The sequence below is a fragment of the Salmo salar genome, chromosome 29 (assembly GCF_965601325.2).
Source record: "Salmo salar chromosome 29, fSalSal1, whole genome shotgun sequence".
NCBI lineage: Eukaryota > Metazoa > Chordata > Actinopteri > Salmoniformes > Salmonidae > Salmo > Salmo salar.
The window spans coordinates 43,347,151-43,370,000 of NC_138319.1; the positions used below are offsets into that span (position 1 = coordinate 43,347,151).

The 22,850-nt window shown below is 48.5% G+C and overlaps 1 protein-coding gene across 1 annotated transcript in view; it reads right to left on the reverse strand.

The window, feature by feature from the left end:
• Positions 1–22,850, reverse strand: part of zbtb47b (zinc finger and BTB domain containing 47b) — a 119,454-nt gene that overhangs the window by 10,441 nt on the left and 86,163 nt on the right. Inside the window, 2 exon segments of the mRNA XM_082970837.1 lie at positions 11,574–11,718; positions 16,991–17,106. Coding sequence (XP_082826963.1) covers positions 11,574–11,718; positions 16,991–17,106 — 261 coding nt within the window.

Sequence of the window (22,850 nt, forward strand, 5' to 3'; positions counted from 1 at the left end):
CTGCTGTCTCTAACTGAATGATCGGCTATGAAAGGCCAACTGACATTTACTCCTGAGGTGCTGACCTGTTGCACCATCTACAACCACTATGATTATTATTATTTGACCCTGTTGGTCATCTATGAATGTTTGAACATCTTGGCAATGTTCTGTTATAATCTCCACCCGGCACAGCCAGAAGAGGACTGGCCACCCCTCATAGCCTGGTTCCTCTCTAGGTTTCTTCCTAGGTTTTGGCCTTTCTAGGGAGTTTTTCCTAGCCACCGTGCTTCTACATCTGCATTGCTTGCTGTTTGGGGTTTTAGGCTGGGTTTCTGTATAAGCACTTTGTGACATCTAGTGATGTAAAAAGGGCTTTATAAATACATTTGATTGATTGATTCATTGACAGTATATAAGTAATTGTTTAATGGTCGTTTTGCTTAGATGAGCTTCTTGCTATTATTTTTGGGGGTTTCTCTACTATTGTTTTTTTAGTTCAACTTTTGGAACATTGGTGTTGAAGTCTGTTACATCTTCTGAATTCTTCTAAGACATCAGTTAGAGGCTCTGTTCTTTACCCACAGAGGCAGGGACATATGATTAGTATTCTTGTTTAGGAAGAACAGGTTTCCTCTAGAAGAGACATGGGTCCTCTAGGAGACTTACTGTAAAGTGCTTTGCTTGAATAATAAAATAAAGAAAGTGGATTTCCCCCCAGAAACAATCTTGTTGACCCTAACCCTGACCGAACTAGAGGGCTCCCTCTGTCTATCTACCAATGGGATACGTAGAAATGTTCTAGGATGTTACGCCGATGCTGATACGGTAACTGTACCTTCTTGTTTATGTGGGACACTAGGTCCCATTACGGTGAGGTCCAGGTCCACAGATGAAGGGTGGGACACTACTATATTATTATTAATATATATTATTAATATGGTCCCATTACGGTGAGGTCCAGGTCCACAGATGAAGGGTGGGACACTACTATATTATTATTAATATATATTATTAATATGGTCCCATTACGGTGAGGTCCAGGTCCACAGATGAAGGGTGTCAAACTAATATTTATTTAATGTTAGCCATTGCTCGAGGGGAGGCCGTATACTCCTGATGAACTACGGGTCGCCCCTACCCCCCTGAGCTAGACATCTCGCTGAGTGGTTTTTTTAATAAAGGTCTCTTCCACCTCAGCTGTCGACTGCAGTGTGTAAAACCAGTGGTGGAGTAGGTACCGGCGGGTCACTGGGATCGGGACGAGGGCTGGAACGGAAACATCCATAGGTAAAAGGCCTGAAGGTAACATTGGCTCATTCATCCCAAGGTAGAGGCATGAGTCTGGCAAGTCAAGCAGTATCCACATCCATCGGATGTAGTAGTGATTATAGTAGCCATATCTAGGAAAACCAAAGTTCCTAAGGCTGGGCCTAATATAGCAAATACGTTTTTTTTATAAAGCCCTTTTTACATCACCAGATGTCACAAAGTGCTTATACAGAAACCCAGCCTAAAACCCCAAACAGCAAAGCAATGCAGATGTAGAAGCACGGTCTTTTATATAGCGTATAACAGGTCATTACACTAAGTGTTGTCGTGATTCCTAATTTGAAGATGTAAATAATATTTCCTGGTCTGTGGTGTGTAATGAGGAGCAACCAGACACTGCACTTGACACATTTATGAAATTGGTCCTTGAAGTTACTAATAAGCATAAACCCATTAAGAAAATGACCGTAAAAAAAAAAAGAAGTTAAATCCCCTTGGATTGATGAGGAATTAAAACATGTTTGAGAGGGATGAGGCAAAGGGAATGGCAAATAAAGCTACACAGCTGATACTGAAAATTGAGAAAGCATGTGACTAAACAAGAAGAAGAAACACTATGAAACGAAGATAAATTACAACGAGAAGTTAGTAAATATAGTTTTATGGTAAAAAGCTTTGGAGCTCCTTCAATGAAATCTTGTGCAAACAAAGCCAGCTCGGCTCAATCAGATGGCTCATTCGTCACAAAATGTGTTTTTTTTTTTTTTTCATTGACAAGACAAGCAAATTTAGGCATTTAGGCCGACAACTAATTCTAAAACAACACATCCATGCATAACTGACCAAATTATGAAAGACGAAGCATTGTAAAGTGAGTGTGGAAGAGATCTATCAGAAATGACAAGCCACCGAGGTCTGACAACTTGGACGATGATAGCAAACTATATTGCCACTCCTATTTGGAGGGAATCAAAAGTCATTCCGCTACCCAAGAAAAGCAAAGCACCCGGTGCCGGCTCAAACAGCAGACTGTTACCAACAATTAGTAAACCATTTAAAAAAAAAAAATCTAATTAACAGATTTTCAGTACTTTAACAATTGACTGATGATTGTCTGGGAAAAATGCATAATAGAAAGATTGTGGGAGCTGTCTTGTTAGACTGCAGCTTTTTGACATTATCAGAGATTGACTTCATCACTACTTGTATTTGTGAGAAGTATTGACATGTTGAATGCATGACGCTGTCTGTTTAAACAACTAGCACACAGCTCAGACACCCATGACATGCCACCAGAGGTCTCTTCACGGTCTCCCAGTCCAGAACATACCGGGAGGAAGGGGGTTAAGGTGAGGTCGAGAGATGCTTTCAGAAGACTGAGAGGGGGATCTGATAGAGTCTGAGACACCCAGCCCTGAGAGGGTGGAGAGGAGGATCTGATAGAGTCTGAGACACCCAGTCCTGAGAGGAGGATCTGATAGAGTCTGAGACACCCAGCCCTGAGAGGAGGATCTGATAGAGTCTGAGACACCCAGCCCTGAGAGGAGGATCTGATCGAGTCTGAGACACCGAGCCCTGAGAGGAGGATCTGATAGAGTCTGAGACACCCAGCCCTGAGAGGGTGGAGAGGAGGATCTGATAGAGTCTGAGACACCCAGCCCTGAGAGGGTGGAGAGGAGGATCTGATAGAGTCTGAGACACCCAGCCCTGAGAGGGTGGAGAGGAGGATCTGATAGAGTCTGAGACACCCAGCCCTGAGAGGAGGATCTGATAGAGTCTGAGACACCCAGCCCTGAGAGGAGGATCTGATAGAGTCTGAGACACCCAGCCCTGAGAGGGTGGAGAGGAGGATCTGATGGTTCACGGTGTCAAAGGCAGCGGATAGATCTAGGAGGATGAGAACAGAGGAGAGAGAAAAGAAAGGAGGGACACAGGTCTATAGTTTGACGTCAGATGAGTGGACGCAGCCAGGGAAGAGTTGATGGGGAGAAAAATGGGAGAAGGCCTCCAGAGATGGTCTGGAGAACGGAGCAGGAGATGGGGTCGAGCAGGCAGGTTGTCGTATGGCCAGACCTCACTAGTTGCAGGACTTCCTCTGGAGAGAGGGGAGAAAGAGGTGGGGTAGAGTAGTTCTGTGTGACTGAGTCCACTGGACCCAATAGGCTAAGTGAATGAGGAGCGGATGTCATCAACCTCACTCAGCCACGGAGCAGGAGGGGAGGGCCGAGCCGCCCAGGAGGAAAGGAGTAGAGTCAAAGAGGCCAAAAAAAATTAGGAGACAGGAGGGAGAAGAACTTATCAGAAGGCAGAGATCATAGGATAGAGTAGTGGGAGAGCGAGCAAAGATTGCGACAGCGCTTGACCATCTGGTTAGGGGCTAAGGGTTGGAGGAAAGGAAACAAAGTAGTAATTTATCTAGGCTAGTCAGTTAAGAAGAAATTCTTATTAACTATGACGGCCTACTCTGGCCAAACCCTGACCACACTGGGATAATTGTGCACTGCCCTATTGGACTCCCAATCACAGCTGGATGTGATACAGCCTGGATTCGAACCAGGGACTGCTGTGACGCCTCTTGCACTGAGATGCAATGCTTAGACCGCTGCACCACTCGGGAGCTTGGGGTGGGGGGTTGCAGTTAGATTACTAGGCCTCTAGTAAAGAGAAGGTCAAGCATATTGCATTCCTTGTGAGTTGGAGGGGACTGGGAAAGGGTGAGGTCAAGAGGAAAGGAGGGGAAAAAGAAACTTGGAAAGAAATTTAGCGAAGGCAGGTTGAAGTCACCAAGTACAAAGAGCGGTGAGCCATCGTCAGGAAATGAGCTCATCGAGGTGTCGAGCTCATTGAGGAACTCTCCAAGGGCACCTGGTTGGCGATAGATGACAATAATGTTAAGCTTGAGTGGACAAGTGACACGATTTAAATCAAATGAGGAGATGGACCAAGTAAGAGAGGAAGTAAAGAGAACATCTACACTTTAGGAGAAATTAGTAAGCCCGGTGCTGTCTCCGTGACGACCAGATGCTCTCGGACTAGTCTCTCCGTGACGACCAGATGCTCTCGGACTAGTCTCCGTGACGACCAGATGCTCTCGGACTAGGAGAGAAAACGTAGTCAGATGGAGAAAGAGCAACTGGAGTAACAGTGTTCTCTGGGCTGATCCATGACTCCCCTCAGGGCCAAACAGTCAAGGGACTGAAGGGCAGTTCCCAAAAGGCTTGTGCACCAGGGGTACACTAAATTAGACGAGTTGCAGCCAAGCGGTGGGGAGCGTCTGTAAAGCCTACAGGGAGTAGAGCGAACAGGTTTAGAAAACGCACAGTTGACAAAGCTACAAAAAAAGAGCAAAATGAGATCGTCAGAAAATAACTAGGTAAAAGAATCAAGTGAGAGAGTGGTGTGGTCCTCGAAGACGGTCTTAGTTTTGCTGACACGACCACCGCTTAAACGGCTTGCGCTGAGAAACCAGGGGAGACTGAAGAACTAACACTAATTCCTAATTGCCTAGCAGAGGTTGAGAGCACCCCTCCTTGTACTAATTACTGATTGACAAGGAGAGGTGAAACCACTACCCCTCCAATACAGCCTCTGATTACCAACAAAACAACAGTAACAAATTGCCCTGCTCCTTCATTATGGTTGATGTGTCAACAACTAACTGCAAATGATGATCAGTCAGCAGTTCACACTAAGTAGGCTACTGGGAAAACAGGAAACACTGCAAGTAGATGGCCCTAGCTAGCAAAACACAGAACTAGACCACAACAGATTAAGACCAACAAATTGGATTCATCACCAACGGGTCCATCTCATTTTTTTTCTTCGGCACTGAGCAAATTTCCGGTCTGCTGAGCGCAAACTTGAACGTCGTGAAAATTCTGTGCAACTTCCAGCGCAATTTTATTGTGAACAATGAGGCTGTACACGCTTTAAGTTATAGTTTCAGAAAGTCGTCAACAAGGCTACTGTGGCTATTTGATCACAATGTAGGGCCTACCAGTGTGGTCTACCATCAAAAACAATGGAGAAAATGCATCCCATAACATGTGAACATGGAAATAGCTGTTCGGTCATTCAGCCTACAGTAACAGCCAATGTGTGGTGTTCAGTGTAGGACTACATTCCATGAGACTTTTGAAGAAAAACCTGCAGGGCTTCACATTAACCTGTTGATCCACTTGTCCTTTAGACAAGGAGGGGACTGACAATGGTGTTTGACAAGAAACCACTTTACGAAATAAAATGCATTATTATTATTATTATTATTATTCCCATACCATTATTACAGAGAATCAGACAAACTATGCTACTGTCTATTGGCTACTTAGTTTATACAACTACCAAAAAAAATTCAAAAAATAAATCGACAAAAAAATAAAACACTGCCCCTTAAAGACAAAAGAAAAAGCTCTTTATCCGACTCGCTTTTCAAAGGTGCTTAGAAATGTCCACGGTTTGTGCTTTTGTAGGAAGCAATCACTCCCCCATTGGTGACTACAAATTATCTATAACTGTAAACACGTGGCTACATGCAGCTCTCGCTTGACCTCAAAACAAGTGCATCTACTCACGACCGCTCATGCTGTAAACACAGTCCAGTTCAAAGGGAATGGCACAGATCCATATATGGTAATGGTCTATTTGCAAAAAGGCCTACTGCAGCTCTCATTGGTTATGCCTCACCGGTCTGTGTTGAGTATAGGCCTGACCTACTGCAGCTCTGATTGGTTATGCCTCACCGGTCTGTGTAGAGTATGGACCTACTGCAGCTCTGATTGGTTATGCCTCACCGGTCTGTGTAGAGTACGGACCTACTGCAGCTCTGATTGGTTATGCCTCACCGGTCTGTGTTGAGTATAGGCCTGACCTACTGCAGCTCTGATTGGTTATGCCTCACCGGTCTGTGTAGAGTATAGGCCTGACCTACTGCAGCTCTGATTGGTTATGCCTGAGTCATGCATATCAATCCAATAGAATCCTACTCCGATTCGTTCTGCAAAATATCTTGCATAGTTAGTTTTGTTTCGGGTATGTTGCATTGAAAGCGGCTAATATTGCTTTGATTCAATCACAATTCTCACAGTAAATGGAAACATTGATAGTGTTAAGTAATGGGGAAAACTCTGGAAAGTTAAATGAAGTTCAATGTGGTGCTTCTCTGAGCGGGCTGATATTTACTCTGAGGGGAGCTGATATTTACTCTGAGGGGAGCTGATATTCCCTTGGGGAGCTGATATTTACTCTGAGGGGGGCTGATATTTACTCTGAGGGGAGCTGATATTTACTCTGAGGGGAGCTGATATTTACTCTGAGGGGAGCTGATATTTACTCTGAGAGTAGCTGATATTTACTCTGAGGGAGCTGATATTTACTCTGAGGGCAGCTGATATTTACTCTGAGAGTAGCTGATATTTACTCTGAGGGCAGCTGAGAGGAGCTGATATTTACTCTGAGGGCAGCTGATATTTACTCTGAGGGAGCTGATATTTACTCTGAGAGGAGCTGATATTTACTCTGAGAGTAGCTGATATTTACTCTGAGGGGAGCTGATATTTACTCTGAGCGGGATGATATTTACTCTGAGGGGAGCTGATATTTACTCTGAGAGGAGCTGATATTTACTCTGAGGGGAGCTGAAATTTACTCTGAGCGGGATGGTATTTACTCTGAGGGGAGCTGATATTTACTCTGAGGGGAGCTGATATTTACTCTGAGAGTAGCTGATATTTACTCTGAGGGAGCTGATATTTACTCTGAGGGCAGCTGATATTTACTCTGAGAGTAGCTGATATTTACTCTGAGGGCAGCTGAGAGGAGCTGATATTTACTCTGAGGGCAGCTGATATTTACTCTGAGGGAGCTGATATTTACTCTGAGAGGAGCTGATATTTACTCTGAGAGTAGCTGATATTTACTCTGAGGGGAGCTGATATTTACTCTGAGCGGGATGATATTTACTCTGAGGGGAGCTGATATTTACTCTGAGAGGAGCTGATATTTACTCTGAGGGGAGCTGAAATTTACTCTGAGCGGGATGGTATTTACTCTGAGGGGAGCTGATATTTACTCTGAGGGGAGCTGATATTTACTCTGAGAGTAGCTGATATTTACTCTGAGGGAGCTGATATTTACTCTGAGGGCAGCTGATATTTACTCTGAGAGTAGCTGATATTTACTCTGAGGGCAGCTGAGAGGAGCTGATATTTACTCTGAGGGCAGCTGATATTTACTCTGAGGGAGCTGATATTTACTCTGAGAGGAGCTGATATTTACTCTGAGAGTAGCTGATATTTACTCTGAGGGGAGCTGATATTTACTCTGAGCGGGATGATATTTACTCTGAGGGGAGCTGATATTTACTCTGAGAGGAGCTGATATTTACTCTGAGGGGAGCTGAAATTTACTCTGAGCGGGATGGTATTTACTCTGAGGGGAGCTGATATTTACTCTGAGGGGAGCTGAAATTTACTCTGAGGGGAGTTGAGGGGAGCTGATATTTACTCTGAGAGGAGCTGAGGGGAGCTGATATTTACTCTGAGAGGAGCTGATATTTACTCTGAGGGGAGCTGATATTTACTCTGAGGGGAGCTGATATTTACTCTGAGGGCAGTTGAGGGGAGCTGAAATTTACTCTGAGAGTAGCTGATATTTACTCTGAGGGCAGCTGATATTTACTCTGAGGGCAGCTGAGAGGAGCTGATATTTACTCTGAGTAGCTGATATTTACTCTGAGGGGAGCTGATATTTACTCTGAGCGGGATGATATTTACTCTGAGGGGAGCTGATATTTACTCTGAGGGGAGCTGAAATTTACTCTGAGGGGAGCTGAAATTTACTCTGAGGGAGCTGAAATTTACTCTGAGGGGAGCTGATATTTACTCTGAGAGGGAGCTGATATTTACTCTGAGGGGAGCTGATATTTACTCTGAGGGGAGCTGATATTTACTCTGAGGGGAGCTGATATTTACTCTGAGGGCAGTTGAGGGGAGCTGTAACTTGACATTTTCTAAGGCTTCCATTGGCTCTCTAAAGCCGCCAGAAAGTGGAATGGGGTGTCTGCTGTCTCTGGGCAAAGAACAGCAGCAGAATTTGTAAGTGGTCAGCCTGGGGACAGAGAGACTGAGATGCGCATTCACGAGACTTCTCCATTTTTTTCTTTCAGCCGTTGAATGAATACAACGTTGCCTGGTTGGAATATTATCGCTATTTTGCGAGAAAAATAGCATAAAAATTGATTTTAAACAGCGTTTGAAATGCTTCTAAGTACGGTAATGGAATATTTTGAAATGCACTCGCGCGTCACCCTTCGGATAGTGACCTGAACGCACGAACAAAACGGAGGTATTTGAATATAACTATGGATTATTTGGAACCAAAACAACATTTGTTGTTGAAGTAGAAGTCCTGGGAGTGCATTCTGACGAAGAACAGCAAAGGTAATAACATTTTTCTAATAGTAATTCTGAGTTTAGTGAGTACCAAACTTGGTGGGTGTCAAAATAGCTAGCCATGATGGCCGAGCTATGTACTCAGAATATTGCAAAATGTGCTTTTGCCGAAAAGCTATTTTAAAATCTGACACCGCGATTGCATAAAGGAGTTCTGTATCTATAATTCTTAAAATAATTGTTATGTATTTTGTCAACGTTTATCATGAGTAATATTGTATATTCTCCGGAAGTTCTTGGCGTGTTATGCTAGTTCTGAACATCACATGCTAATGTAAAAAGCAGTTTTTTTATATAAATATGAACTTCATTGAACAAAACATGCATGTATTGTATAACATAATGTCCTAGGAGTGTCATCTGATGAAGATCAAAGGTTAGTAGTGCATTTAGCTGTGGTTTTGGTTTTTGTGGCATTATATGCTAGCTTGAAAAATGGCTCTGTGATTATTTCTGGCTGGGTACTCTCCTGACATAATCTAATGTTTTGCTTTCGCTGTACAGCCTTTTTGAAATCGGAAATTGTGGTTAGAGTAACGAGAGTCTTGTCTTTAAAATGCTGTAAAATAGTCATATTTTTGAGAAATTGAAGTTATAGCATTTTTGAGGTATTTGTATTTCGCGCCACGCGATTCCACTGGCTGTTGACTAGGGTGGGACGCCCATAGAAGCTAACCGCTAGGTTACCTGCCTCCTCTAACCACTAGGCTACCTGCCTACTCTAACCACTACGCTACCTGCCTCCTCTAACCACTAGGCTACCTGCCTCCTCTAACCACTAGGCTACCTGCCTCCTCTAACCACTAGGCTACCTGCCTCCTCCTCTAACCACTAGTCTACCTGCCTCCTCTAACCACTAGGCTACCTGCCTCCTCTAACCACTAGGCTACCTGCCTCCTCTAACCACTAGGCTACCTGCCTCCTCTAACCGCTAGGCTACCTGCCTCCTCCTCTAACCGCTAGGCTACCTGCCTCCTCTAACCACTAGGCTACCTGCCTCCACCTCTAACCACTAGGCTACCTGCCTCCTCCTCTAACCACTAGGCTACCTGCCTCCTCCTCTAACCACTAGGCTACCTGTCTCCTCTAACCACTAGGCTACCTGTCTCCTCTAACCACTAGGCTACCTGTCTCCCCTAACCACTAGGCTACCTGCCTCCTCTAACCACTAGGCTACCTGTCTCCTCTAACCACTAGGCTACCTGCCTCCTCCTCTAACCACTAGGCTACCTGCCTCCTCTAACCACTAGGCTACCTGCCTCCTCTAACCACTAGGCTACCTGCCTCCTCTAACCACTAGGCTACCTGCCTCCTCCTCTAACCACTAGACTACCTGCCTCCTCCTCTAACCACTAGACTACCTGCCTCCTCTAACCACTAGGCTACCTGCCTCCTCTAACCACTAGGCTACCTGCCTCCTCTAACCACTAGGCTACCTGTCTCCTCCTCTAACCACTAGTCTACCTGCCTCCTCTAACCACTAGGCTACCTGCCTCCTCCTCTAACCACTAGGCTACCTGTCTCCTCTAACCACTAGGCTACCTGCCTCTCTAACCACTAGACTACCTGCCTCCTCTAACCACTAGGCTACCTGCCTCCTCTAACCACTAGGCTACCTGCCTCCTCTAACCACTAGGCTACCTGCCTCCTCTAACCACTAGGCTACCTGCCTCCTCTAACCACTAGGCTACCTGCCTCCTCTAACCACTAGGCTACCTGCCTCCTCCTCTAACCACTAGTCTACCTGCCTCCTCTAACCACTAGGCTACCTGCCTCCTCTAACCACTAGGCTACCTGCCTCCTCTAACCACTAGGCTACCTGCCTCCTCTAACCACAAGGCTACCTGCATCCTCCTCTAACCACTAGGCTACCTGCCTCCTCTAACCACTAGGCTACCTGCCTCCTCCTCTAACCACTAGGCTACCTGCATCCTCTAACCACTAGGCTACCTGCATCCTCTAACCACTAGGCTACCTGCCTCCTCTAACCACTAGGCTACCTGCCTCCTCCTCTAACCGCTAGGCTACCTGCCTCCTCTAACCACAAGGCTACCTGCATCCTCCTCTAACCACTAGGCTACCTGCCTCCTCTAACCACTAGGCTACCTGCCTCCTCCTCTAACCGCTAGGCTACCTGCCTCCTCTAACCACTAGGCTACCTGCCTCCTCTAACCACTAGGCTACCTGCCTCCTCCTCTAACCGCTAGGCTACCTGCCTCCTCTAACCACTAGGCTACCTGCCTCCTCCTCTAACCACCAGGCTACCTGCTTCCTCTAACCACTAGGCTACCTGCCTCCTCTAACCACTAGGCTACCTGCCTCCTCCTCTAACCACTAGGCTACCTGCATCCTCTAACCACGGCCCGCCCCCCCCTAGGCTACCTGCCCCTCCTCTAACCACTAGGCCCGCCCCCTACCCTGGCCCTGCCTCCCTCCCTAGGCACCGCCCCCCCACCGCTAGGCTACCTGCCTCCTCTAACCACTAGGCTACCTGCCCCTCCTCTAACCACTAGGCCCGCCCCTACCCTGGCCCTGCCTCCCTCCCTAGGCACCGCCCCCCCCCCTAGGCCCGCCCCTACCCTGGCCCGCCTCCTCTAACCACTAGGCCCGCCCCCCCTACCCTGGCCCTGCCTCCTCTAACCACTAGGCTACCTGCCTCCTCCTCTAACCACTAGGCTACCTGCCTCCTCTAACCACTAGGCTACCTGCCTCCTCCTCTAACCACTAGGCTACCTGCATCCTCTAACCACTAGGCTACCTGCCTCCTCTAACCACTAGGCTACCTGCCTCCTCCTCTAACCACTAGGCTACCTGCCTCCTCTAACCACTAGGCTACCTGCCTCCCCATAAATGTGTGTGCGTATTTATACATACCAGTGTGCGTCTTCATGTGTTCATCAAAGTACTGCTTCATGTTGAAGTCCTTGCCACACCACTGGCACATGAACTGCTTGTGTCCGATGTGGATGGACATGTGGGAACGTAGCTGGTACTTATACTGGAAACGCTCATTACAGTTCTGGAATCACACACACACACACACACACACACACACACACACACACACCACCACCACACACACCACACACACACACACACACACACACACCACACACACACACACACACACACACACACACACACACACCATACACACACACCACACACACACACCACACCCACACACACACACACACACACACCACACACACACACACCACACACACCACACACACACACACACACACACACACACACACACACACACACACAATACAGACACACACACACACACACACACAGACACACACACACACACACAGACACACACATCATACACACACGCAGACACACACACACACCACACACACATACACACACAAGCGCACGAAAACACACACACACACACAAATGATCACACAATTAATTTGTGTGTGAATGTAAGTAGTGTGGTGTACAGTGTGGTGATGGGTAGTGAACAGTGTGGTGATGGGTAGTGTAGTGTACAGGGTGGTGATGGGTAGTGTAGTGTACAGTGTGGTGATGGTAGTGTACAGGGTGGTGATGGGTAGTGTAGTGTACAGTGTGGTGATGGTAGTGTACAGGGTGGTGATGGGTAGTGTAGTGTACAGTGTGGTGATGGGTAGTGTAGTGAACAGTGTGGTGATGGGTAGTGTAGTGAACAGTGTGGTGATGGGTAGTGTAGTGTACAGTGTGGTGATGGGTAGTGTAGTGAACAGTGTGGTGATGGGTAGTGTAGTGAACAGTGTGGTGATGGGTAATGTAGTGAACAGTGTGGTGATGGGTAGTGTACAGTGTGGTGATGGGTAGTGTAGTGTACAGTGTGGTGATGGGTAATGTAGTGTACAGTGTGGTGATGGGTAGTGAACAGTGTGGTGATGGGTAGTGTAGTGAACAGTGTGGTGATGGGTAGTGTAGTGTACAGTGTGGTGATGGGTAGTGAACAGTGTGGTGATGGGTAGTGAACAGTGTGGTGATGGGTAGTGTAGTGAACAGTGTGGTGATGGGTAGTGAACAGTGTGGTGATGGGTAGTGTAGTGAACAGTGTGGTGATGGGTAGTGTAGTGAACAGTGTGGTGATGGGTAGTGAACAGTGTGGTGATGGGTAGTGTAGTGAACAGTGTGGTGATGGGTAGTGTAGTGAACAGTGTGGTGATGGGTAATGTAGTGTACAGTGTGGTGATGGGTAGTGTAGTGAACAGTGTGGTGATGGGTAATGTAGTGTACAGTGTGGTGATGGGTAGTGTAGTGAACAGTGTGGTGATGGGTAGTGTACAGTGTGGTGATGGGTAGTGAACAGTGTGGTGATGGGTAGTGTACAGTGTGGTGATGGGTAGTGTAGTGAACAGTGTGGTGATGGGTAGTGAACAGTGTGGTGATGGGTAGTGTAGTGAACAGTGTGGTGATGGGTAGTGTAGTGAACAGTGTGGTGATGGGTAGTGTACAGTGTGGTGATGGGTAGTGAACAGTGTGGTGATGGGTAGTGTAGTGAACAGTGTGGTGATGGGTAGTGTAGTGAACAGTGTGGTGATGGGTAGTGAACAGGGTGGTGATGGGTAGTGTAGTGTACAGTGTGGTGATGGGTAGTGTACAGTGTGGTGATGGGTAGTGTAGTGAACAGTGTGGTGATGGGTAATGTAGTGTACAGTGTGGTGATGGGTAGTGTAGTGTACAGTGTGGTGATGGGTAGTGTAGTGTACAGTGTGGTGATGGGTAGTGTAGTGAACAGTGTGGTGATGGGTAATGTAGTGTACAGTGTGGTGATGGGTAGTGTAGTGAACAGTGTGGTGATGGGTAGTGTACAGTGTGGTGATGGGTAGTGTAGTGAACAGTGTGGTGATGGGTAATGTAGTGAACAGTGTGGTGATGGGTAGTGTACAGTGTGGTGATGGTAGTGTAGTGTACAGTGTGGTGATGGAGTGTGGTGATGGGTAGTGTAGTGTACAGTGTGGTGATGGGTAGTGTAGTGAACAGTGTGGTGATGGGTAGTGTAGTGAACAGTGTGGTGATGGGTAGTGTAGTGTACAGTGTGGTGATGGGTAGTGTAGTGCACAGTGTGGTGATGGTAGTGTACAGTGTGGTGATGGGTAGTGTAGTGTACAGTGTGGTTATGGGTAGTGTAGTGTACAGTGTGGTGATGGGTAGTGTAGTGTACAGTGTGGTGATAGGTAGTGTAGTGAACAGTGTGGTGATGGGTAGTGTAGTGAACAGTGTGGTGATGGGTAGTGTTGTGAACAGTGTGGTGATGGGTAGTGTAGTGCACAGTGTGGTGATGGGTAGTGTAGTGTACAGTGTGGTGATGGGTAGTGTACAGTGTGGTGATGGGTAGTGTTGTGAACAGTGTGGTGATGGGTAGTGAACAGTGTGGTGATGGGTAGTGTACAGTATGGTGATGGGTAGTGTTGTGAACAGTGTGGTGATGGGTAGTGTAGTGAACAGTGTGGTGATGGGTAGTGTAGTGAACAGTGTGGTGATGGGTAGTGAACAGTGTGGTGATGGGTAGTGTACAGTATGGTGATGGGTAGTGTAGTGTACAGTGTGGTGATGGGTAGTGTAGTGTACAGTGTGGTGATGGGTAGTGTAGAGTGTGGTGATGGGTAGTGTAGAGTGTGGTGATGGGTAATGTAGTGTACAGTGTGGTGATGGGTAGTGTAGTGTACAGTGTGGTGATGGGTAGTGTAGTGCACAGTGTGGTGATGGGTAGTGAACAGTGTGGTGATGGGTAGTGTACAGTGTGGTGATGGGTAGTGTAGTGTACAGTGTGGTGATGGGTAGTGTAGTGAACAGTGTGGTGATGGGTAATGTAGTGTACAGTGTGGTGATGGGTAGTGAACCGGGTGGTGATGGGTAGTGTAGTGTACAGTGTGGTGATGGGTAGTGAACCGGGTGGTGATGGGTAGTGTAGTGAACAGTGTGGTGATGGGTAGTGTAGTGAACAGTGTGGTGATGGGTAGTGAACAGTGTGGTGATGGGTAGTGTAGTGAACAGTGTGGTGATGGGTAGTGTACAGTGTGGTGATGGGTAGTGTAGTGTACAGTGTGGTGATGGGTAGTGTAGTGTACAGTGTGGTGATGGGTAATGTAGTGTACAGTGTGGTGATGGGTAGTGAACAGTGTGGTGATGGGTAGTGTAGTGAACAGTGTGGTGATGGGTAGTGTAGTGAACAGTGTGGTGATGGGTAATGTAGTGTACAGTGTGGTGATGGGTAGTGAACCGGGTGGTGATGGGTAGTGTAGTGTACAGTGTGGTGATGGGTAGTGAACAGTGTGGTGATGGGTAGTGTAGTGAACAGTGTGGTGATGGGTAGTGAACAGTGTGGTGATGGGTAGTGTAGTGTACAGTATGGTGATGGGTAGTGTAGTGTACAGTGTGGTGATGGGTAGTGTAGTGTACAGTGTGGTGATGGGTAGTGTACAGTGTGGTGATGGGTAGTGTAGTGTACAGTGTGGTGATGGGTAGTGTAGTGAACAGTGTGGTGATGGGTAGTGTAGTGTACAGTGTGGTGATGGGTAGTGTACAGTGTGGTGATGGGTAGTGTAGTGAACAGTGTGGTGATGGGTAGTGTAGTGTACAGTGTGGTTATGGGTAGTGTAGTGTACAGTGTGGTGATGGGTAGTGTAGTGTACAGTGTGGTGATAGGTAGTGTAGTGAACAGTGTGGTGATGGGTAGTGTAGTGTAGTGTACAGTGTGGTGATGGGTAGTGTACAGTGTGGTGATGGGTAGTGTAGTGAACAGTGTGGTGATGGGTAGTGTACAGTGTGGTGATGGGTAGTGTAGTGTACAGTGTGGTGATGGGTAGTGTAGTGAACAGTGTGGTGATGGGTAGTGTAGTGTACAGTGTGGTGATGGGTAGTGTACAGTGTGGTGATGGGTAGTGTAGTGAACAGTGTGGTGATGGGTAATGTAGTGTACAGTGTGGTGATGGGTAGTGTACAGTGTGGTGATGGGTAGTGTAGTGAACAGTGTGGTGATGGGTAATGTAGTGTACAGTGTGGTGATGGGTAGTGTAGTGTACAGTGTGGTGATGGGTAGTGTAGTGTACAGTGTGGTGATGGGTAGTGTAGTGAACAGTGTGGTGATGGGTAATGTAGTGTACAGTGTGGTGATGGGTAGTGTAGTGAACAGTGTGGTGATGGGTAGTGTACAGTGTGGTGATGGGTAGTGTAGTGAACAGTGTGGTGATGGGTAGTGTAGTGAACAGTGTGGTGATGGGTAGTGTACAGTGTGGTGATGGGTAGTGTAGTGTACAGTGTGGTGATGGGTAGTGTAGTGAACAGTGTGGTGATGGGTAGTGAACAGTGTGGTGATGGGTAGTGAACAGTGTGGTGATGGGTAGTGTAGTGAACAGTGTGGTGATGGGTAGTGAACAGTGTGGTGATGGGTAGTGTAGTGAACAGTGTGGTGATGGGTAGTGTACAGTGTGGTGATGGGTAGTGTAGTGTACAGTGTGGTGATGGGTAGTGTAGTGAACAGTGTGGTGATGGGTAGTGAACAGTGTGGTGATGGGTAATGTAGTGAACAGTGTGGTGATGGGTAGTGAACAGTGTGGTGATGGGTAGTGTAGTGTACAGTGTGGTGATGGGTAGTGTAGTGAACAGTGTGGTGATGGGTAGTGTAGTGAACAGTGTGGTGATGGGTAGTGTAGTGAAAAGTGTGGTGATGGGTAGTGTACAGTGTGGTGATGGGTATTGTAGTGAAAAGTGTGGTGATGGGTAGTGTAGTGAACAGTGTGGTGATGGGTAGTGTAGTGAACAGTGTGGTGATGGGTAGTGTAGTGTACAGTGTGGTGATGGGTAGTGTAGTGAACAGTGTGGTGATGGGTAGTGTACAGTGTAGTGATGGGTAGTGTAGTGTACAGTGTGGTGATGGGTAGTGTAGTGAACAGTGTGGTGATGGGTAGTGTAGTGTACAGTGTGGTGATGGGTAGTGTAGTGTGCGGTGTGGTGATGGGTAATGTAGTGTACAGCGTGGTGATGGGTAATGTAGTGTACAGCGTGGTGATGGGTAATGTAGTGAACAGTGTGGTGATGGGTAATGTAGTGTACAGGGTGGTGATGGATAATGTAGTGTACAGGGTGGTGATGGGTAGTGAACAGTGTGGTGATGAGGAATGTTGTGTACAGGGTGGTGATGGGTAATGTACTGTACAGGGTGGTGATGGGTAATGTAGTGTACATGGTGGTGATGGGTAATGTAGTGTACAGGGTGGTGATGGGTAATGTAGTGTACAGGGTGAAGGGTAGAGGTGATTTTAGAAAGGCTTTACAACCTCACACTTGAAGGGCTTCTCTCCAGAGTGTTGTAGAGAGTGAACCTTTAGGGACATGCCGCGCTTGAACGACTTCCCACACGTCTCACAGGTGAACGGCATGTCCTTGGTGTGAGCTAGACAGACAGAGAGACAGACAGACAGTCAGAGAGACAGTCAGTAAGACAGAGAGACAGTCAGTAAGACAGACAGACAGACAGACAGACAGTCAGAGAGACAGTCAGTAAGACAGAGAGACAGTCAGTAAGACAGAGAGACAGACAGAGAGACAGAGTCTATGCACGCCCCAGACCTTGGAGGGCCTCCTGGAAGCAGTGGAGACGCATAAGAACAATTCCGGGACAATTCGGCGACCCGTCCGAGGGGACGGAAGGACAGCCCCACCGTGGTGTACCCCGAACCGACAGTTGGCAGGGCCAAAGGACCGCAAACCCGTGGAGAGACGGCGAAGGTAGGGCCGACCAGCCACCGACGACCCCAGGTAGAGGGAGACCAAAGGAGGTGTTTTGAGTGTGGTGCCCGGGGGCACATTGCCGGGAATTGCCCGGTTCGAGAGGAGTCGATGCCATCAGCTAGCCCCGGAGGCGAGGTCATCTCCTGTTTGGCGCACCACGAATCAACTGCACCCATGGTCCCGGTGAAGGTGGACGGACACGACACGGAAGCGCTATTAGACTCTGGAAGCATGGTTACAATCGTAACCACGAGCCTGCTGAACCAGGATACCGAACGGGGTAGAGAGATGTCCATTTCCTGTGTTCACGGGGACGCAAAGCAGTATCCCACCATATGGACCAACATCGTGATGCCACAAAGGAGCTGTCAGATGATGGTGGGTGCAGTACCAGAGCTGCCTGTACCTCTCCTAGTGGGACGGGATTGTCCGCTGTTCGCGGCCCTATGGGGGCACGAATTGAGGAAGAAGGTACGAGCCGGCCAAAGAAGAGAGCGGGGTCGACCAATAGCCTGTGCGGCCCGGAAGCAACCGGTTAACCAGCATGTTTTTTCCGGCTCCGGAGTTGGAGGGGGTGCCGGAACCCGATCCCCCTGGGGAACCCCTGGAGGAGGAGCCCATCCTCCCCCTCCTCGATTTCAAGGGGCCAGTAGAGACCCTCGCTGGGGGCCAACTGAGGGGACAATTCGGGACGGCCCAGTGGGAGGATCCGAACTTGAAAGCTGCTGCCGCCCAAGTGATAGCGGTGGATGGACAGCTACTTCCGGGGGTGAGTGACTGGCGATATCCCCATTTCCAAATTAAGAATAACCTTTTGTATCAGTTGTCGCGCCAACAGGGGGAACTTCGAGAGGTATTGTGGCTGCCCCGACGGTACGCAGGAACCGTTCTTCAGCTGGCCCACACCCACCTGTTGGGGGCGCACCTGGGAATGGAGAAGACCCGGGAACGGATCGCCGCCCGGTTCCACTGGCCCGCGATGAGTATGGCCGTGGAAGACTACTGTCGCAGCTGCCCGGAGTGTCAACTCACTGCCCCGAAAGCACACTTCCGAAACCCTCTGGTCCTCCTGCCAATAATCGGGGTGCCCTTTGAACGCATCGCCATGGACATAGTGGGACCCCTGGTAAAAACTGCATGAGGACACAGGTACATCTTGGTAATAGTGGACTATGCCAACCGGTATCCCGAGGCCATTCCCCTACGGGCGGCGGTGTCCAAGGGAATTGCCCGGGAGCTGTTCCACCTCTTTAGCCGGGTGGGCATCCCGAACGAGATCCTGACAGACCAAGGTATGGAGTTTATGTCCCGCCTCATGAAAGAGTTGTGTGCCCTTCTGCAGATCAAGCAGATCCGGACCTCCGTCTTTCGCCCGCAGACGGATGGGCTCGTCGAGCGCTTTAATAAAACGCTCAAACAGATGCCGCGGAAGGTCATCGAGCAGGACGGTAAGAACTGGGACCAGCTACTACCCCACCAAATGTTCTCAATCCGAGAAGTACCCCAATCCTCCACTGGGTTTTCCCCATTCGAACTCCTCTATGGGAGGAGGCCACGCGGCCTACTGGACCTCGCCAAGGAGTTTTGGGAATCCCAACCAACCCCCTTACGCAGCGTGGTAGAGCAAGTGGAGACGATGCGGGAGTGGATGACAGCCATATGGCCAGTCGTGAGGGAACACATAGAGAAGGCCAAACGCGCCAAAGCCCAGGTCTACAATCGGGGAGCCCAGCCCCGAGAATTCCAGGTGGGATACAGGGTGTTGGTCTTGATCCCCACGGCCGAAAGTAAGTTCCTGGCAACATGGCACGGGCCATACGAGGTGATCGAGAAGCTGGGACCTGTCAATTACCGCGTACGGCAACCGGGGAGACGGAAACCCCAACAGATTTACCTCGTTATGGACTGGACGCCAATGGTACCAGTGGAGGTCCCGAGCAATGAGGACCTCGACCCAGCCCAGAAGCAAGAGCTCAGGGAGCTCGTCGATCGGAACATGGCGGTCTTCTCCGAGAAGCCGGGCCGCACGACCCTCATTGAACACCACATCCGTACCCGGCCCGGGGAAACGGTACAAAAGAGGCCATATTGGAATCCAGAGGCCCAAAGGGAGGCCGTGAAACAGGAAGTGGAGGCTATGCTGAGGATGGGGCTCATTGAAGAGTCCCACAGTGCATGGTGCAGCACCATCGTGTTGGTGCCCAAACCGGACGGTAGCCTCCGCTTCTGTAACGATTTCCGGGGGGTGAACGACATCAGCTTGTTCGACGCATATCCCATGCCGAGGGTGGACGAGCTCATCGACCGATTGGGAAAGGCCCGGTAGATCAGCACCCTTGACCTGACCAAAGTTTATTGGCAGGTACCGTTGGCAGCCTCCTCCCGGGAGAAGACGGCGTTTTTGACACCAGACGGTTTGTATCAGTACCGGGTGCTCCCGTTCGGTCTTCACGGAGCCCCGCCCACATTCCAACGGCTGATGAACAGAGTGCTTCGACCCCACCAGCAGTACGCAGCGGCATATCTGGATGATATCATCATCCACAGCCAAGGTTGGGAAGAGCACCTGACACGCCTCCAGGCAGTGCTGGACGCACTCAGACAAGCCGGGTTGACCACAAACCCCAAGAAATGCAAGCTAGCGTTCGAGGAAGTGGAGTACCTGGGGTATTTGATCGGACGGGAGAACGTCAAGCCCCAGGAGAGGAAGGTTCACGCAGTGCGTGACTGGCCCGTTCCACGCACCAAGACCCAGGTCAAGTCCTTCCTGGGACTGGCAGGATAATATAGCCGGTTTATCCCCAACTTTGCGGCTATAGCTTCCCCCATCACCGATCTAACCAGGCCCCGCCTCCCGAAAACAGTGAAATGGACAGACGAGACAGAAGCGGTGTTCAACGGTCTGAAGGAAGCGCTGTGCTCCCATCCGATTCTCGTAACGCCCGATTTCCAGGTGCCGATGGTGGTCCAGATGGACGCATGTGATGCGGGACTAGGGGCCGTTCTGTCTCAGGTACACGAGGGGGAGGAGCACCCCATCATGTACATCAGCCGAAAGCTGATGCCTAGGGAAAATAAATACTCTATCGTTGAGAGAGTGTCTAGCGGTGAAGTGGGCGCTAAACACTCAAGTATTACCTGTTAGGTACCCACTTCACCCTGGTCACGGACCATGCTCCCCTGGACACCAGGTGGTTTTTGTCCCTTCAACGCTTCTCTTTTTCTGTTGTGCACAGGTCAGGGGCGAAGCATGGAAACGCGGATGCCCTATCGAGAAGGGAGACCTATGTTACACTGATGACAGTCCCTTCCCCGACAGAGCTAAGGGGGGGGGGTGTGTGTGGCGTACAGCAGGTCAACCACCAGGGGGAGACTCGTCGAGGCCTGGTAACAAATGGAGTATACATCACGAGGCGATGGCTCCATCTGCTGGACATGCCAGGTCTCGACGGGCTCTCCAGCCAGGACTAATTGGGGCTTATTGGGAGCTGGTGAGTAATCAAGGGCGGATTGCTCACCAGCTGTGCAAGGCCCATAAAGCTGCCAGAAGGGCAGCACACAGGAGGAATGGGGGAAGAAAGGACTCCCGTAGTTGACGGTTGCAGAGGGAGTTCAGTTTTGTGCCCGACAGGATACAGCCAGACCCGGAATACCAGAAGACGGCATCCCGGAGAGGGTCTCATAGGGGAGACCTATCCTTTTCTTTTTGATCTATTATTTAAATAAACACCCTTGAAACTGAACTAATCCTTCTCTGTCCGTGTCTGATATGGGTAAACGTCTTGACCAAACCCCCTGGTTTGCCACACTTATTATAGACAAATAGTCTACCAAAAAGGTGAAATACTTATTTCCCTCATTAAAATGCAAATCATTTTATAACATTTTTGACATGCGTTTTTCTGGATTTTTTTGTTGTTATTCTGTCTCTCACTGTTCAAATAAACATACCATTAAAATTATAGACTGATCATTTCTTGTCAGTGGGCAAACGTACAAAATCAGCAGGGGATCAAATACTTTTTTCCCTCACTGTAGGTGTTCCTCTTGTCCAGACGTGTTACGGCCATGTGAATAGCAATGGAAATGTCATCTTCCATGGATCTGTTGGAGCTGTAGGTAAACTGGACTGGGTCCAGTGGGCCTGGCATGCTGGACTTGATGTGGGCCATGACCAGCCTCTCCAAGCACTTCATGGTGACAGAGGTGAGTACGACGGGACGATAGCCATTTGGGCACGTCTGCTTGGTTTTCTTGGTCTCCTTGAAGCAAATGGGAACTCCGTCCTGGGACAGGGACAAGTTGAGATGTCCGAGAAGACGCCCACCAGCTGGTCAGTGCACACTCTGAGGACATTGCCAGGTCTGATATCTGGGGCGGCGGCTTTGTGAATATTCACTTTTTTCTGAGTTTTCCTCACTTAACCTGTTAGGGCTAGGGGGCAGTATTGACACGGCTGGATAAAAAACATACCCGATTTAATCTGGTTACCACTCCTACCCAGTAACTAGAATATGCATATACTTATTACATATGGATAGAAAACACCCTAAAGTTTCTAAAACTGTTTGAATGGTGTCTGTGAGTATAACAGAACTCAAATGGCAGGTCAAAACCCGAGAGATTCCTTTACAGGAAGTGGCCTGTCTGACCATTTCTTGAACTTCTTTTCCATCTCTATCTTTTACTAAGGATCTCTGCTCTAACGTGACACTTCCCACGTCTTCCATAGGCTCTCAGAGCCCGGGAAAAAACAGAATGTCGTCATTCCAGCCCCAGGCTGAAACACATTATCGCCTTTCTCAAGTGGCCGATCAAGGGACTCTAGGCTTATGCGCGTGACCCGACCGCCCCCGCCTTTGTGATTTTTTCCTCTGTTTGCCGAAAAGGAGATTCCCTGTCGGAATATTATCGCTTTTCTACGAGAAAAATGGCGTAAAAATTGATTTTAAACAGCGGTTGACATGCTTCGAAGTACGGTAATGGAATATTTAGAATTTTATTGTCACGAATTGCGCCATGCGCGCGACACTTCTTTACCATTTCGGATAGTGTCTGGAACGCACGAACAAAACGCCGCTATTCGGATATAACGATGGATTATTTTGGACCAAACCAACATTTGTTATTGAAGTAGCAGTCCTGGGAGTGCATTCTGACGAAGACAACAAAAGGTAATCAAACTTTGATAATAGTAAATATGATTATGGTGAGTGCTAAACTTGCCGGGTGTCTAAATAGCGAGCCCGTGATGCCTGGGCTATGTACTTAGAATATTGCAAAATGTGCTTTCACCAAAAAGCTATTTTAAAATCGGACATATCGAGTGCATAGAGGAGGTCTGTATCTATAATTCTTAAAATAATTGTTATGCTTTTTGTGAACGTTTATCATGAGTAATTTAGT